At 42.7% G+C, this 16,117-nt stretch overlaps 1 protein-coding gene across 2 annotated transcripts; it reads left to right on the top strand.

The window, feature by feature from the left end:
- The first annotated feature begins 3,080 nt into the window (after positions 1-3,080).
- acad9 (acyl-CoA dehydrogenase family, member 9) lies at positions 3,081-15,208 on the top strand. Of its 2 annotated transcripts, XM_041952441.1 has the most exons (19): positions 3,081-3,343; positions 4,770-4,863; positions 5,028-5,129; positions 6,268-6,374; positions 6,588-6,688; positions 7,637-7,715; positions 7,816-7,987; positions 8,091-8,164; positions 8,247-8,322; positions 8,411-8,481; positions 8,575-8,694; positions 8,820-8,948; positions 9,709-9,788; positions 9,974-10,100; positions 10,184-10,261; positions 12,078-12,206; positions 14,215-14,287; positions 14,577-14,722; positions 14,998-15,208. In XM_041952441.1, the coding sequence occupies exons 1-18, from the start codon at positions 3,164-3,166 to the stop codon at positions 14,675-14,677; spliced, it is 1,893 nt and encodes a 630-aa protein (XP_041808375.1). In that variant the 5' UTR covers positions 3,081-3,163; the 3' UTR covers positions 14,678-14,722; positions 14,998-15,208. The 2 variants fall into 2 exon arrangements, with proteins under 2 accessions (XP_041808375.1, XP_041808366.1); XM_041952432.1 differs by having other exon boundaries at positions 14,577-15,208.
- Positions 15,209-16,117: the final 909 nt, after the last annotated feature.

Here is a 16,117-nt window from a genome sequence, read left to right as displayed (position 1 = left end):
GCTGCTATTCTGCAATTTCTTGGTCTCAGCTGAACTCTTGGGTGCCTCTAGGAACATCAGTTTCTATAGGCTCTCCTATCTGAATGTGGTGCAAGGGTCCTTAGGACCACACTCACTGATGGTTTTTATTAGTGGCCCTCGAATCCAACAGGCTGTCTATAAGTGAAGTTACCTGAAAAAGGTAAGTGGTTCTAGAGTCCTCGAACTGTGTTTATTGCGTAGGCCTTTCCACTTGAAAAACAGAAATGATGTTAAGAGTCGTAGGACCACACTTAATGTATTTCGGCCTTTCTTCCTAAAAGTTCTCCATGAGTGAAATGACTGTATTTACAGGCAGGTATATAGATTATAATTTTGGGACCACACTTATACAGGCTTTGTTGCCTAAAATGGCCCTAGAGTTCTATGGTTGCAGTTATATAGCAGTTTTCTAATAAAAAGTCCTGGAATTGTATAGGACCCCACTAGGCTTTTCAAAATGGTCCTTGTCCAAGGCCCATGCAAGGCTTTTTCAAGGACTGTCCCTCCATATATATTTCTAGAACCACATTTAAATAAGTCTCTGAAGGTTGTACTTTATTAGTCGTGTCTACCAACAAAGCAAGAGTGGCCCTAGAATCTTTGGACCACCCCATATGTCCATTTCTACCAAATGTGGTCCTTGAGTCTTAGAACCACCAAAGCTTTCTAAAGTGGTCCTATAAAGCTTGAGGACCACACAATGTTTTTCTTCCTTGAAGTCGTCCCTCCAGTCCAGGGAACTCCCTTACATGGGTGTTTCTGCAGTCCTAGGACCACACTTAAGTGAGCCTCTGAAGGCCGCACTTTAATATTCTTCTCTACCTACAAAACACAAGTGTCTCCAGAATTTAAAGACTGAGGAGGCTTTTCTACTTAAAAGAGGTCCTACAGTCCTAGTGCTTTTCTACCTAAGCAGGAAATGCTTCACACTGCTTTGCATGACCACCACTTGCAATTTGGGGCTCATTGTCTTGCTAGAGGATGAGCCGAGATTAAAACTAATGCATCTAAAGTGTTTGTGTCTTCTTCATGGTTAGGGTTATGATATGTAGTATTTAGGGTTAGGATAATCCTCCAATGAATCATTGTAAGATTACCCCAACAGCAAGGCATCAGCCAGAATGTTTTCAAATACTGAGATCACGAGTTCCCCTAGGACAACCCCAACACACCCGACAATAAAGTTTTGACTAGCTACCAAATCAACATATGTAAAACGTCCTACTTTTTTTTTTTTTTTTTTTTACACATTTATTTATTCACTCAGCTGATCAGTTATATTTTCTGTAAATTTTATCTGCCAAATACGGTGGTCAAAATAATGTTTCAAACCATTTACACTACCAGGAATAAATCTGAACACTGAATAAATGTATTCATTATTCATTCATTTCATTTTTTGCCAAAAACATGTCAAAGTTCTCGCTTCAAACAAAAACTGTCAGTCTGCTCTCAAAACCCACGATTTCTAACTTGTGAAAAACCATCGAACAGAAATTCCTGCTGGGGTCTTTGAAGGGGTCCTTAGGTCATGCCCTTTTCATAATGCATCAGAAACCTCTTTTGATAGACCCTCTCATGCTTGGTAAATTTGCACATCTTTCAAACTCCACACCCACAGTTTGTAACAAAGGCTTTCTGTGTAGTCTCCCAGTTCAAGCTGAGGTAACCCCGATGACATCATGTGGGTTTTTTTTGTCTCCTTCCAGAGCCAGAAAAGACAGCACAGAACCATTTTCACAGTGTGAGCAGTAGGCCTACTCCCATGGCCATGAAGATTCTTCTTTAAAAAGCTTTACAACCCTGCCTAAAAGTGACATAATCATGTTTGTGTAGCTTTCAACAATACAGAGGCCTTCGTCAGGGCCACTGAAGCATTTGTGAAAACCTGAGGAGAATTATCTGGAAGTTGTCACTGCTGATGAAAGTCTTCACAGCAGTAAACTAATTATTTTCTCCGTATTGCACAACCAACATGGCTGGCGGCCTGCCTGACTGTGGCAGGTGGTCTGAGTGACAGTTTGCCCTGTTTGTCTGTCCGGCCCTTGAGGTTGGAGCTAAAAATAGATCCCAGCTTTGAGGGCTACATCATCAGTGTCAGCAGGACGACGTCATCATGCAGCTGGGAGGGGCCGAGCACAGGGCTGCGCTTCCTCTGCAAGCAAACAATGGTTTGCTTTAGAGAACTATACATTCACTGAATCTTACGCAGACCAGTTGTTATATATATAGATGTGTGTGTGCGTGTGTGTGTACTGAAATACATCATTTTTGTTTTTTCTGTTTGTAGACAGCCTGAATTTGTTATTTTTACCCTTTTGATGTCTTTGTTGGTGGTTGAAATTAGTCTACATTTAATAATAAATCAGTTTTAAACAAGTTCCCCCTCGTTTAGATTTAGTTGTATTTATCTGTCCTCCACTGCTTAGTAGTTCCTTTGCACATTGCGCCACCGGGTGGTCTTGTCCTGCCATTATTATGCTATATTCACGTACTGTCGGATTTCACGAATCACATTAGGAGTGCATACGTGACATACATTAAAACCTATATACCTATATATTTCTTGTCTAGGAGTTGGGGGGTTGAGAAAGGTTGAGAAATCAAACAGTGAAATGAGTACATTAAAAAAATTACTGTTCAAATGCAAACTTTTTGTGGGTAGTCAAAATCTTTTGTGAATGATATGGATATGGATATGGAAATGTTGTTATAGAGATATATTGCATGAAACGTTCTTCGAAATGGTTTGTCTTAAAATAAATAAACAATTTTTATTTTTTTTTAAAAAAGCAAAAAGAAACTTACATTCATAGGCTTATGTATGTTGTGCAGGAGATGGGAGTTCAATGAGAGTCCATTACCTGTTCAGTTAATGAATCATCCAAAATATTTCCATTTTTCTTTCTTTCCTTTTTTCTTACTTTCTTTTGTATTTTCACGACCTTGGCTGTGTTTTCAAACTGATGTTAAAGCGCTAGAGCCTCAGTTTATTGTTTCCGAGGGTCTTTGAAGATATTATCTAACCGGCGGTGTACGTCATCAGCGTGAGACAGAATCGGGTGAAAGGTGTCCTGTGTGGTTGTATATAGAAACGCTCCATGGACCAGCAGTAGATGAAGAAGAGGTCTGCGCCAAGATCATGATGAGTGTAAACAGACTTGTCCTGTCGAAATCAGTTGAAGTCGGAAAGCGGCTGCTCGCCTGTAGTGTGAGGCATGCTGGGAAAGAAGCGCTGCGTCTTCAGCAGCGAAGGTCCATTAAAACTCACTCAAGAAACCTCGCGTATGCCAAGGATCTCTTCCTCGGTCAGCTGAACAAGGTAACGTAGCCGAAAGTGTGAGTGGACTTTAACTTGGCTGTTAGTGACAGGCGGAGTGCTCCTCCGAAGCTCCGACCGTCTTCCTCTTTGGTTAGCTAAGGTTTCCTGAACCAAACCGTATCTGTAAGCCCAACCAGGCGTCTGCTGACCGCAGCCTGACCCGGCCTGACCCGAACCCTGACCGGGCATCTGCTAACCTAACCTACCCTCAACCACGGCCCCCAAGTAGACCGGGTCTAAGAAGGCTGCGTGTTAGCATTAATGTCAAATGTGGACTATTAATGGGTAGAGGTGCTGCGTTACATGTAGACGTTATTGAGTACTTTATTACAGTAACATGAGTAGTACATGTATTCTTCAGTCTTCCTGAAGTGGAAGTGCACCACACTGTATGAAGTATTCTGTTACAAGGAAACGTCCTACACTGAAAATGTGTAACTGTGTGTCCACTGTGGGACACTGGGTCCAAACTACAGTTCATGGCTGTCTCATATGTATCATTTCATATGAGTCACAACTTGATGTGATATTCATTGAATTCATTAAATTAAGAAATATGGAAGCCTATCTGCTCCATCAGGACTATGTGGCTGAGGCTTGACTGGCGACACAACCCAGCATCACACATTTTGTTTGAAATGTTGCTAAATCCTGATTGGTGCAAAGAAGCGTGTGACATCATGGAGCCCAACCCACCCACAAACTAGAGAGAAAAACAAAAAGAAGAACATCAATGATATCCAAATATTGCCATAACTGTTCACAATTGTAATTGTAAAGGTTGTCTTTAATGGTTAATTACCACAAAGCGGCCTGATGGTAACAAATCTGTTATGTCTCCTGTCTCAGGTAGCAGCTTCTCATTTTAACCGGCGCTAACAGTCACTTTGACTGGTTAAAATGACAAATTTTGCTGGCACAGATCATTTCAGCTGTCGCTGAGCTCATTCTCCCAGCTAAACTTTCCTTGACATAATTTAAGCTTATCAACCTAATAGATATAGGTATTTGGATCAAGCAGCTCATGAGAAATAATGTGGGCCAAATTTAGAAAGCAGCTGTTATTTCAGTGTGTCAGACACATATTTACTCATAAATTGGTAAATATAAGCATCTGGTTGGACTCTGCACCGGCAGATGCACAGTGTTGAAGGAGCGGGATCGGGACCAAAAACACACAGTCGGGAACTTCTTAGTAAGCACACGAGTAGCAGAGTGTTTAAGAAGCCATTTGTCTGAGGCGTTGGTGAATGTGATGTTTGTCTGCTAAGTTAAGTTAAAGTTAAAAATCAAGACGCTCATTTTCTCTCTACACTGAAATGTGCAGGCAGTCGCAGCATCTGAACTCAGAAGTACGGCACTTCTTCCTTTGGCTGTAAGGAGCCGGTTATTTGTTTTCTAAAATAGTTGAATGTTTGTCCTCCAGGCTGAGGTCTTCCCTTATCCAGAAATTGGAAATGAAGAAGTGGAGGAGATCAACCAGCTCGTTGCGCCGGTGGAAAAATTCTTCAGTGAGGAAGGTGAGGGAGGAGATCCGATGAGTGCAAAAGTTAAATAAAACCACAAATGCTATTAGCAGTCTGCAGCATGCAGTAATATGTGTGTTATGATCTTGAAATCTGTTTCCTGAACAATTAGATGAAGTGACAATGAAAGACTGTGTTGTTTTTCACTGTGATTTCAGTCGACTCGGCAAAGATTGACCGAGAAGCCAAAATCCCTCCAGAGACTTTGAACGGGTTGAAGGAGCTCGGCCTGTTTGGAATCATGGTTCCTGAGGAGTATGGTAAGATGACTGTCACAGTCACACCAGCAGTTTGTAGGTTCAAACGTAGCCTCGCTATAATGTCAGAGTTATAACGTCAGAGCCAGTGTTTGATTTATAAATATAATAATATAGACAGTAGTTGGACACTTGTGATTTGGCAGCAGCTAAGAATTATGTATGTGCAGTGAGGGGGGGGGGGCTTATATGAGTATGGGCTTGGCCCCCCTTGGTGGCACCCCTGGCTGCACTAAATTATTGAACACATATATCACACTAACCTCTGCACTGGCTGGAACTGCGTCTCTTTGGTGAGGGGTCTGATGTCAGATGGTGGTGGTGGTGATGATGATGATGATGATGATGATGATGCTACTCACAGCTGGTTTTCCAGGTTTGTGTCAGTCAGTCGTGAGTCCGTTTTGAAAAGAGCTGCTCTCAGTTGTAGGTTCTTCATCTCTATGAACTATTCCAGACAAACTAGTCTATTATTTTATCTTATTTTCTTGATTGCTGAAAAAAATATTTATATAGTTGTATTTATGAACTGCGTCATGGGCCGGATCAAATGGTCTCACGGGCTGTATACAGGGCGGAGGCCCGAGGTTCTCCACTCCTGTTATATAGAGTGTGGTGCTTGATCAAAATGCTAAAGATGTAAACTGGGAAGTTTTAAATACATTTTACAAAAACAGCACAATATACCTCAAATTACAAAACATGCTAATCACATAAGGTAGCTAGGTTAGCTACACCCCACTCATTCTGATTGTATGTATGCATATATGAATAAAACATCTGTACATCTACAGTCCTTTTAATTTGCCCTTAAGTTTAATATTACTTGACCCTTAATCTGTAATTTTTGAAATTTCTAGTATAGCTTGTGATGCTACAGTGACTTGCGCTTTAGATATGATTGCTTGTGACCGGATGGCGCTTTCACTGACTTCCTAGCACTGAGGTATTATTGGTGCAACATGTTTTAGTAAATCTAGTTTGATACTGACTAGCAGTTACTAAGAACCTAGGAAGGAACTTATACATACACTTACTGAACTTTTCACAACACACACAGTTTTGTTGTCATTTAATCTAAACAAAGTCATTGCTGCACTGGATTCATGTCTGCAAATTTTTTTTTTTTTTAAATCTCCAGGCGGTCTCGGATTGTCCAACACCATGTATGCACGACTGGCAGAGATCATCTCGTTAGATGGCTCTATTGCTGTGACACTGGCTGCACATCAAGCCATTGGACTGAAGGTAAAAATGAAATAGTGGAACATAAACTTTCTGTTTTGGTAGAAAAAGCTCTTCTCATCATTAGGCTGCTCATCTGCATGTCTGTTCTGTGGAGAAGCCGGGGGGAAAGTGTTTATGTGCCTATGATCATACCATTGTATCGTATCGTAGCAGTGAATGAGCTTCTGAGGGGATTCTTCTGTGTGATTTGCTAACAGCTGTTTGTCGTTTCAGGGGATTCTGATTGCAGGGAATGAAGCCCAGAAGCAGAAGTATCTGCCCAAACTGGCCTCAGGGGAACACATCGCAGCCTTCTGTCTGACAGAGCCTGGGAGGTAAAGACACTCATGTCTCATCTGCATTCCCTGTAGCTCACCAAACGGCTTGTGTGTATCCCTAAGGTGTAGCTTTTTTTTTTCCTCACGACACCATTCTGTTATCCATTTACGTAGATGGAGACATTAGTTGCGTACAGCAGTGACGTCAGCGTTCTGTCACAGGCAGAGCCAGACAGCAGCTACGCAACACAAGAGCTGCAGACTCTGAACAGCACCTGCGTTAGCTCTTCTGCCAAAGCCTCCTTTTTATCTAACTTACAAACATGAACACACGTTTTCTGCTGCACCATAAAGTCAGCGCGCCACCACAGCACATTAAAAAATGCTAACTGCCAACCTCAGTTTGCAGACCCAATAATTATCTGCTCAGCTGCAGCACATTAAATAATAAGTACACGTAGCCGTAGCTTTTCACTCGCTTCGGTACATTTTGATACTGGTGTGGTATCTTTAACAGCACTAACAGCAGAATGTCTGCCTATGGTACAGTCTGACTGGCCACTAACAGCTCTGCTTTAGGGATCGTATCTTATGTTCAAGGCTGATAAGATGTGTTTCCAACAGCGGCAGCAACATACTAAAGGAAGATAAAATTACCTTTTAAGTGTAAACTATAAAGAAGGCAAACTGTTACTGTGACTATTTACACAAACATGTATTTTGCATTAGTAATAAATTTAGATCACTTTGGAGAGATCTGTTTTCACTTTGACATGAAACAGTCTGTTTCCATTGATCAGTGTCAGAAAAGCTACACATGAAAGCCTCTGAGGCGGTGAATACTTCTTATAGGCACTGTTCCTGGAACAGTGATTTAGAGCAAGTGTTGACCTGGCTAGGTCTGACTGTAAGGCTTGAAGGGACACATCGCACTGATAACATCAGCAGTTTGTGTGTCAGTATGTGGTGGGATTAGCTTCGCTTACACTCCTTTGATCATTTCAGTGGAAGTGATGCAGCCTCCATTCAGACCCGCGCAACCCTGTCAGAAGATGGAAAACATTACCTGATCAACGGCTCGAAGGTGAGAGGAAGCAAGCTCGCAGATGTTCAATAAAGGTTTCGGCTTGACATCGTAAAATTCTCTCGCGTCACTCCTCCTGTCTGTCTATTTGTGCTATCAGATTTGGATTTCAAACGGAGGCATGGCAGACGTTATGACAGTGTTTGCCAGGACCGAGGTGGTTGTAGATGGCGTGAAGAAAGATAAGGTTTCTGCCTTTATCGTGGAGAGGGCTTTCGGGGGCATCACCAGCGGCAAGCCTGAGGACAAACTGGGCATCCGGGGCTCCAACAGTAAGAGTGTGATCAGCTTGGATGAAAGGATGAACACTTGGGAACGGTCTCAGTACACTTTGTCCCTTCATGTCGTTTGTAATCAGCCTTTTTGACTTTTCAGCTTGTGAAGTGTCCTTTGACAACGTCCCGGTGCCAATAGAGAATGTAATAGGAGAAGTAGGTGGTGGATTCAAGGTAAGCTTTATTCTGTTGTTCAGGGCTATGTCTGTGAGGTTATGTTGATTTGTGCACCAAACCTCTGCTCTGTGTTGGACAGATTGCCATGAACATCCTAAACTCAGGGAGGTTCAGCATGGGCAGTTCCTCAGCTGGAATGATAAAAAAGCTGATCGGTAAAGACCCTGACTCATCAAGAGCTTACATGTGTTGGTTTTGTAAGATGTGTTCAGTTCGACATCACCTCTGTCTGGCTTTCTGTAGAATTGACCTCGGAGTACGCTGCAACCAGGAAGCAGTTTAACAAAAGCCTGAGTGAATTCGGCATGATTCAGGTACGGTTGACTTTTCCCTCATTGGAGTGAATAATCACCACTTCTCAGTCCGCTCAGAAGGGAATAAGGTGCGTGTTTGCTCTGTTATTGTAGGAGAAGTTTGCAGTGATGGCTCTTAATGCCTTTGTGATGGAGAGCATGGCGTACTTGACGGCGGGGATGATGGACAGACCGGGCCTTCCAGACTGTAGTCTAGAGGCCGCCATGGTCAAGGTTAGCTCCGTCATCAACACTGTTCATAGAAAATCAGTATGGAAACAGCGTGTCTCATAATGTGTGTGTGTGTGTGTGTGTGTGTGTGTGTGTGTGTGTGTGTGTGTTCTCTCTCTTCTGTTCAGGTGTTCAGCTCAGAGGGAGGCTGGATTTGTGTCAGTGAGGCTCTTCAGGTCCTCGGAGGTCTGGGTTATACAAAGAACTACCCCTACGAGCGCTACGTCAGGGACTGTCGCATCCTGCCTATCTTTGAGGTTGTCTTCTTATTATTCAGTCCTTACAGTCAGGGCCACTGTTACCACTGAAGGCACCAAAGTTATGAAGTTTGGTTTTTTAATGATTGATTCTGATATTTTTTTTTGGACTGAATGTATTAAAATTAGGCCTAAAGAGGTTTGAAAAGGCTCTGAAACATTTAGAGCATCAATTTGGAGTCAACATGTTTAGAGTTAAATGAAATAATAAACGAAAGTTGTAATATTCAGAATTTTTTACAGTGTTTGGTTGATGGCAAGTCAAAAATGTCTAAGGTGGGTGGGGCCCTGCTGGGGGTATTTTGGGTCCAGAATTTCTAAAATCGGGGGTAAAACCATCAACACAGTGGTTGCTTTGTTCAGTTGATGTGTTCTGTAAGTGGCCACCAGGTGGCACACTTTACCTGGGAATCATCTAGCTCCAGCTGGATAGTGAGGGAGTCTGACTGTATAAATGAACTGAGCAGACCTCTAGAGTTCCTCTGTCACAAGTTATTGGAGGAATTCATCAAAATCATATTTGTCTGACTTTTAAGACCATTATCTGCTTTTATTGGCAGAACAATTTGGCACTTGTAAATCTAAAAATATAGTGTGGTGCCATATCGTCCCACAGTAACTGCCCACCCAACACACACACACACACACACACACACACACACCCACACACACCATGTGTTCTTCATGAGCTGCGTCTCATAATGTCACTAGATGTGAAATTGGTAGTGTGCCTTATTTAGATCCTGTTGTCTTTTCACAGGGGACCAATGAAATCCTGAGGATGTACATCGCTCTCACTGGAATGCAGTACGCTGGCAAAGTCCTCACAGCGAAAATAAAGTAAGAATGTTAACGTTGTGTAAACCAGGGAAATATATTCATATAGTTAACCTGATGAAAGGTGGCTGAGAAGGATGACCTGTGAATCTGTGTGGCCATGATATCTGCATGAATGACTTCTTGTGTGGAAACAATCCCCCCTAAAACACAAACACGAGGTCGTCTTCCCTCTGCTTCACCTGCAGGGAGATGAAGAAAGGAAATGTAGGTCTGGCTTTGAGCATGGTCGGCAAGAAGCTGAGGAGCTCGTTGGGAGGCTCAGTGGACCTCGGCCTGACGGGAAAAGATGGAGTGGTGCATCCCAGCGTGGCGGTAAGGATTTGAGAAGACGTGTTTTCTGCAAGCCTTGGATGTGTTGGTTGTTGTCTCGAGGCTCAGGAGTTCTCTGTTCACAGGAAAGTGCAAAGAAGCTGGAACACAATGTCTATCATTTGGGAATGACTGTGGAGAGCCTGCTGTACAGATATGGAAAGGTAACGTTCGATTCATTTTACACTCTGGAAAAACTGCTGGCTGATTCACCTCTTCAGATATTTCCATTTGAAGAAAATTCTGATTTGTCTGAACCAGCTGAACGTACGAGCTGTGTCCTAATGACAGCAGAGGTCTCTTCGTGTCTTCCAATCAGAGTCTGAGGTGCTGTTCGTCTGTCAGACAGCTGCTGTGTTCTCTTTCTCTTTCGTGACTGTGCTTTTGTAATCATAGCTTTCCCAAAGAAGCCATAAACCTCTTGGAAACCGGTCAGCTTTCCAAATCCTCACTTCCTGTATCATTTGCCTCCATTTTGATCTAGTGCATGAGAAGTGTCCTCAGAGGACTTCCCTCACACAGCAGCCTCTGCTGCTGAATGTTTTAAGTTCAGTCTGCTTAAATCAAAGTCAATAAGCCCTGGGAGTTTAATGACCAACGGCCACAGTTGACCTTTTTAACAGTTAAAGATCAGACCTGGGACAGTAAGATATCTAGAGGAAATTGGAGCTCAATTGTTGAGTGTCCTTGAGCAATACAATAAAAGTGTGGAGGGAAATTGTGAGTCGCTTTTGCTTTTTTCTTTGCACTCATCAACTAAATCAGCGCAATGATTGATTAACTGATCAGGCTGTAACACCTCAGTATAAAATAACTCCTTGTCTATGTTCACATCACGGTTTTATGTGTCAGAGAGGAAGAACAAAATGAGAGCGAATGAGTGATGATCAGTCACCTGTGGCTCCTCACAGCAGCGCACATCTCTGCTAAATGTTCTTTTTAACAATCAGTTACTTTGAGGCATGTTTGCCTTTTCATTTGATTGGCAGCCACGACTCAGACAGGAGATGTATGATGAGAGACGGGTAACACATGCAGTGATGGTGTCTTTCATTGCATTATTGGTCCTATTGTTGATCAGTGGTCACTGCACTCTTGGCCATCATCTCAAATGGTTATGATCGTGCCGTACTCATCAAAATGATGGGACACAGCTACAGAACCACAGTGAAGTCCAGTGGGGCGACAAACAGGAGTCAGCCGATCAGACAGGTGGAAATGTCGGGAATAATTCCCTCATTGCTCAGGAAAGCTGTGTGTCAGACTGAGAACTGTGATAGATGATTACAGTGAAGTTTGTATTCTGACCAGCAACAAACCTGGTACCATGTACATTCTTATTGCTGATGGAAATGAACCCAAGTGATAATAAACTCGAGTTTTCCTTCAGTGTCTAATGTTAGTAGCTTGAAGTGGTCAGAGAGGGATTGACTGTGTGTGCTGTGGTCCATGTGGGTTGTCCTCTGTGTGAGCTGTGGGATTCAGGCCCACTCTACTTCACATGACACACATTTTGACAGCCGAGTGAGAGGTCAGTTTTGATGTTAAGCCTCGGAAAGCTTTGTTCTTGCCAAGAGAAGAGCATCCCATACCCACTAACTTAGACACCATAGGTAGGTGTCGCACATTAACCCATATGTCTGTATGGTTTCTGTCAGAAGTCTCCAAACACAGGAAGTAATTAATCACAACATAGGAGCAAAATCCAAGCTGTTTCCTAAAGAGCAGTGAGTGAGTGTTCATCCAGAAAACTCCTGCAGTCTTTGTGGTACCAGCCACCAACCTGCAGCACATGCAGATCAGCCAAGAACACGTTTCACTTGTACTCTCCTGTTAAAAATCTTCTTAATGGAAAATGATTTGATCACCTGACACAAGACAAAATGATTAGTTTTCCCTCTGCGTTACAGAGACACACTTACATAGGAGCAACTGTCTGAGGTCGGAAAAGATGGATGATTGAAGTGTCCTTGTTTTCAGACCATAGTGGATGAACAGCTCGTCCTGAAGAGAGTAGCAGATGTGCTGATCAACGTCTACGCCATGACGGCTGTCCTGTCCAGAGCCAGCCGCTCCATCAGCATCGGCCTCAGGAATCACGACCACGAGGTGAGAAGAAGGCGCAGTCCTCCTGGAACCTTGTATCACCCATCGTAGGCAAGGCTACAAAACATGTAGGGTGAACATAACTCCAGAGCAGTGGAGTCAAAGAGCAGAGGACGTGCATCCATGATCACATCTTCATGGCCTACAGGCCTCCTGCACACCTGGAATTAATAATCATCTTGAATCCATTTCTCTACTTTTCATAACGTAACTTTCCCATCACCTGAGTGGTGTCAGTTCCTCTATATTTGCACCATTTCAAAGTGAACAGCTGCACAGTACTTCACTCGTCCATATTCATACCCACACCGTACGCAGCCAGTGTTAGCAGAGCAGCAACGGAAGCAGCAACAGTGTCTACACAGGGTGCGTTCAGGCCCAGGGTTGAGTGTGGGTCATCTGACAGTCAGCGACATGGTTTTTAGCACTGGAGGTATTTCTTGAATATCATGTTTTTGAAGACATTGAATATATATATATATAAAAAAAAAAGTATTATGAAACTGGTTGATGCCTCACCAGAGCTTCAGTGCAGTCCAGGCCGATGCAGCATCCCAACTCACACCTTTTGCCTTGTTCTTAAGCTAATATATCAACCTTAGCAGCCAAACCCATAGTGTGGTTTATTGTTCTCAGTGCTTATTGGATTAGAATAATCATGTGACTTCTGCATGATCTTGCTAGCTTGGTCTAATCATTTGCTATCCACCGATACCGATTTGGGTCATTTGCCATTATTTACCCTGCCACACTCCAGCACTGGAAATCTCTATTTATTACTAGAATCTGAACCTTCCACCACCTGCTTGACTTGTGTTTCCTGGTTTATCTTTAAACTGTCATGTTTTTGAACATATGCATAGCAGTCCCACCTTTCTGCTGTGATTCACAACAGTTTAGTCGCTGCGTTTACAAAGGAGTTATCCAGAAAGCACTTCCTGTCTCAGTGAACATATCAGGCTTAATAAAACACACATTGTTATCTAAGTAGATTAGACTGTTTTCACTTACTGCAGCAAGCTGTAGTCTACTGAAAGCAATTAAAGCAGCAGCATGTCACAACATGTCACCTCTTATTTGTGTATTCTGTTTTCTCTCTTCTTGTTGTTAACAGGTTTAATTAGGCCGTTATCTGCATCTGTCATCTATTATTAAATCAGTAGTAACTTAGATTCAGTATAGCTTATGGCTATGATTTTTTCACTGCACTATTTTGTAGAGGTGTAGAGGCTGCTCCTTCGTGGAGAAAGCGGTTCTTTAGCAGAGCAGATTGAGGTGGGGAAGATGGCAGAGTGTAAACACTAACTGCCGGATGGTCCTGTGTGTAATCAGAAACAGTGATGTAGAGCGAAGCAGAGCAAACAAATCCTCAGCACAGAGACGTTCAAGAAGGCAGGGAATGCTTTGTATTATCCTCTTTTGCAACACTCCTCTGGATCTCACATGGGCAGCCCCGTGCTCCTCCTGCAGTATTCCTCTCCGCTGTAGCTACAGGCAGAAATGTCTGCAAACATGCAGTGGCCCACCTTTGTGTTTCATATAAAACACAGATAGTAGAGATCATGTCAAGCTGAACTCCATTCCAAAGATAATAGTTTGTGTCTTTTTTAAGCCTGAGAATCGCAAAGTAACAAGAGGTTCAAACCAAACTCTGAATTATTTAAAAGCTAATATTCAATCATGAAGCTTTCATCCACTTTGGTTGCACTATAAGGCTTGTTTGTGTTCACGTTGGGTTCTGTACCTGCTAATTTTGACTTCTCGCCATGATGAGTGGAAAAGGGCGCATCCAACATTTTTATAAAACATATGGGATATTGATGAGATTTGTGTAACACGTGTTGTGTTATGCTGTGTTTCCGGATCGAAATTGAACCAGCGAATGTTCACATTTGATTACATTCTGACATTCTATGCTTTGAACTAGCTCCTGCGTCACATTTCGGGTTTTTTTCCAGTTGGATTCATGTCTGCAGGTTTTGATGAACGAATGTCGTCCTTTTTTCTCTAGGTGCTGCTCACGAACACATTCTGCAGCGACGCCTTCTTCAAGAACAACTACTTAATGGCTCAGTTGCAAAAACGTAAGTACAACACAAAATGGTAATTGAGAACAGCCCCTTGCCTTTTTTTTTCACTGCATCTCGAGTACAAAAGACTTGCATGTGTTGCGGAATTTCCCCACCAAACCCCACATACCAACACTCGAACCCCCCACTGCTTTTCATTTTCACGCTGCGCGCGTTTTTTTAATGGCCTGTATGTAATCCAGAGTGATCCGGTGACATGATCCAGACCGATGAGAATGTTGTGTTTCGTATTTAACAAATGAAAAGCGGCTTGTTTTGTAATTGCCATCTCAATCCATTCCAGACTCTCCTGAGAACAACGATGCCAGCATCAAGAAGATCGCCAGGGAGGTCTTGGAGAACAGAGCATACGTCTGCTCTCACCCTCTTGAAAGAACGTTCTGAGCCATTGTCGCCTCTGTTCTGATTGGACAATATGGACGAGCCCAGGTCGCAGTCCCAATGATTTGTCTTTACCCTTTCATTGACTTGACTGACTTAGCTTGACATTATTTGTACACTTGTTTAATAAATTAAGAGATTTCTGATTTTTCGTTACTGTATTTTATTAACCATCAAACACCTGCAATCTTTGGATAATGACTGTTCTCTTCTGATGACTTGATATGAAGTGCTCTTTGAGGTTATTGCTGCAGATACTAGTTTGAATGCTTATGAGCCTATTTGGTATAAGGTACAGTTTGTGTGGGTTCTGGTTTCTACAGTATTCCTGAAAGGCTGCACAGCTGATGTGTTCGTCTTCTGAAAAGTGAAGATACTCTTCTCCTCGTCTGTCAGAGGCAGGGCGGTCCGCTTGTACAGGAATGAATGCTGCTGACTGAATCCACTGTGAAGAGCAACAACATATGAACACAACAACTTTAATTATTTTCCCTAGTATCTGTTGCTGCTTTCTTTTTTGAATAAAAATTCTAACTTCAACTGACATGTAGTGGTACTTGTTGTACAGAGAGATGTGTCTGCTGATGGCGTTGTTGTTGCTGCTGAGGCTGCAGTCCATACAGGGGCCTGGAGCCAGAGCCACACTCTTCTTCTCCTCTGCTTCATCATCACCCAAGTTCATCACAGACAGTTGAGGAAAAGGCTGCAACACAAAAGTACACGTTTGGCTCACAAACTCAAGTGTATTTACTGTCAACTGCAACCAGAACCATGACGAACTGAACAAAGCACATTAACAAGCAGCTAGAATTGATATGTTTGTAATAACAATGTATCAAATGGCCATAATGAACCTACATAGAGTCTGCAGCTCCCCTCAGCTTTACAGAGCTTTGTACTAAGTTTCAGCTCATTGTTTAGCTGTCTGGCAACTTCATTATTTTGGTTCACTCTCGTGGCTCTCATAGCATCATTTGTGACTGTAGCTGGCACCATGTTTTCAGGCGCAAGCCTCTAAAAAGCCACTATACACTACCTGCTCAGCAGCAAACATACAGACATGGTAAGTGACTAACTGGTGAGCATCTAGCAGCTAAAGAGCCAGGTATGTCCCTCAGGAGCTGGTGGAGACCAAAAACAGTTAAAAGAGAATGAACTTGTTCGTGGGCAGATGGTTTTCAAACAAATGGAAGATCTCATGCAGCAAGAAACAGATTTCTGAGGCATGCCATAACACTATCAGAGTACAGGAGACAAAACAGAATTCCACATGGCCTCAGGGTCAACAAAGTGCCATCCTTTGGCCTTGAATTCATGAAAAAGTGAAAGCAGATACTGTACACAGATGACTGCATTATGTGGTGTCTCTAAAAGGAGAGCTCACTGCTTTCATACATGCTCTGATTCTTCATGCTGCAGCATGTCACCAGTTATGTCAGTTCC

The sequence above is a fragment of the Chelmon rostratus genome, chromosome 2 (assembly GCF_017976325.1).
Source record: "Chelmon rostratus isolate fCheRos1 chromosome 2, fCheRos1.pri, whole genome shotgun sequence".
Taxonomy (NCBI): Eukaryota; Metazoa; Chordata; class Actinopteri; order Chaetodontiformes; family Chaetodontidae; genus Chelmon; species Chelmon rostratus.
The sequence above is the reverse complement of the archived record's forward strand: the minus strand, read 5'-3'. Positions and strand labels throughout refer to the sequence as shown.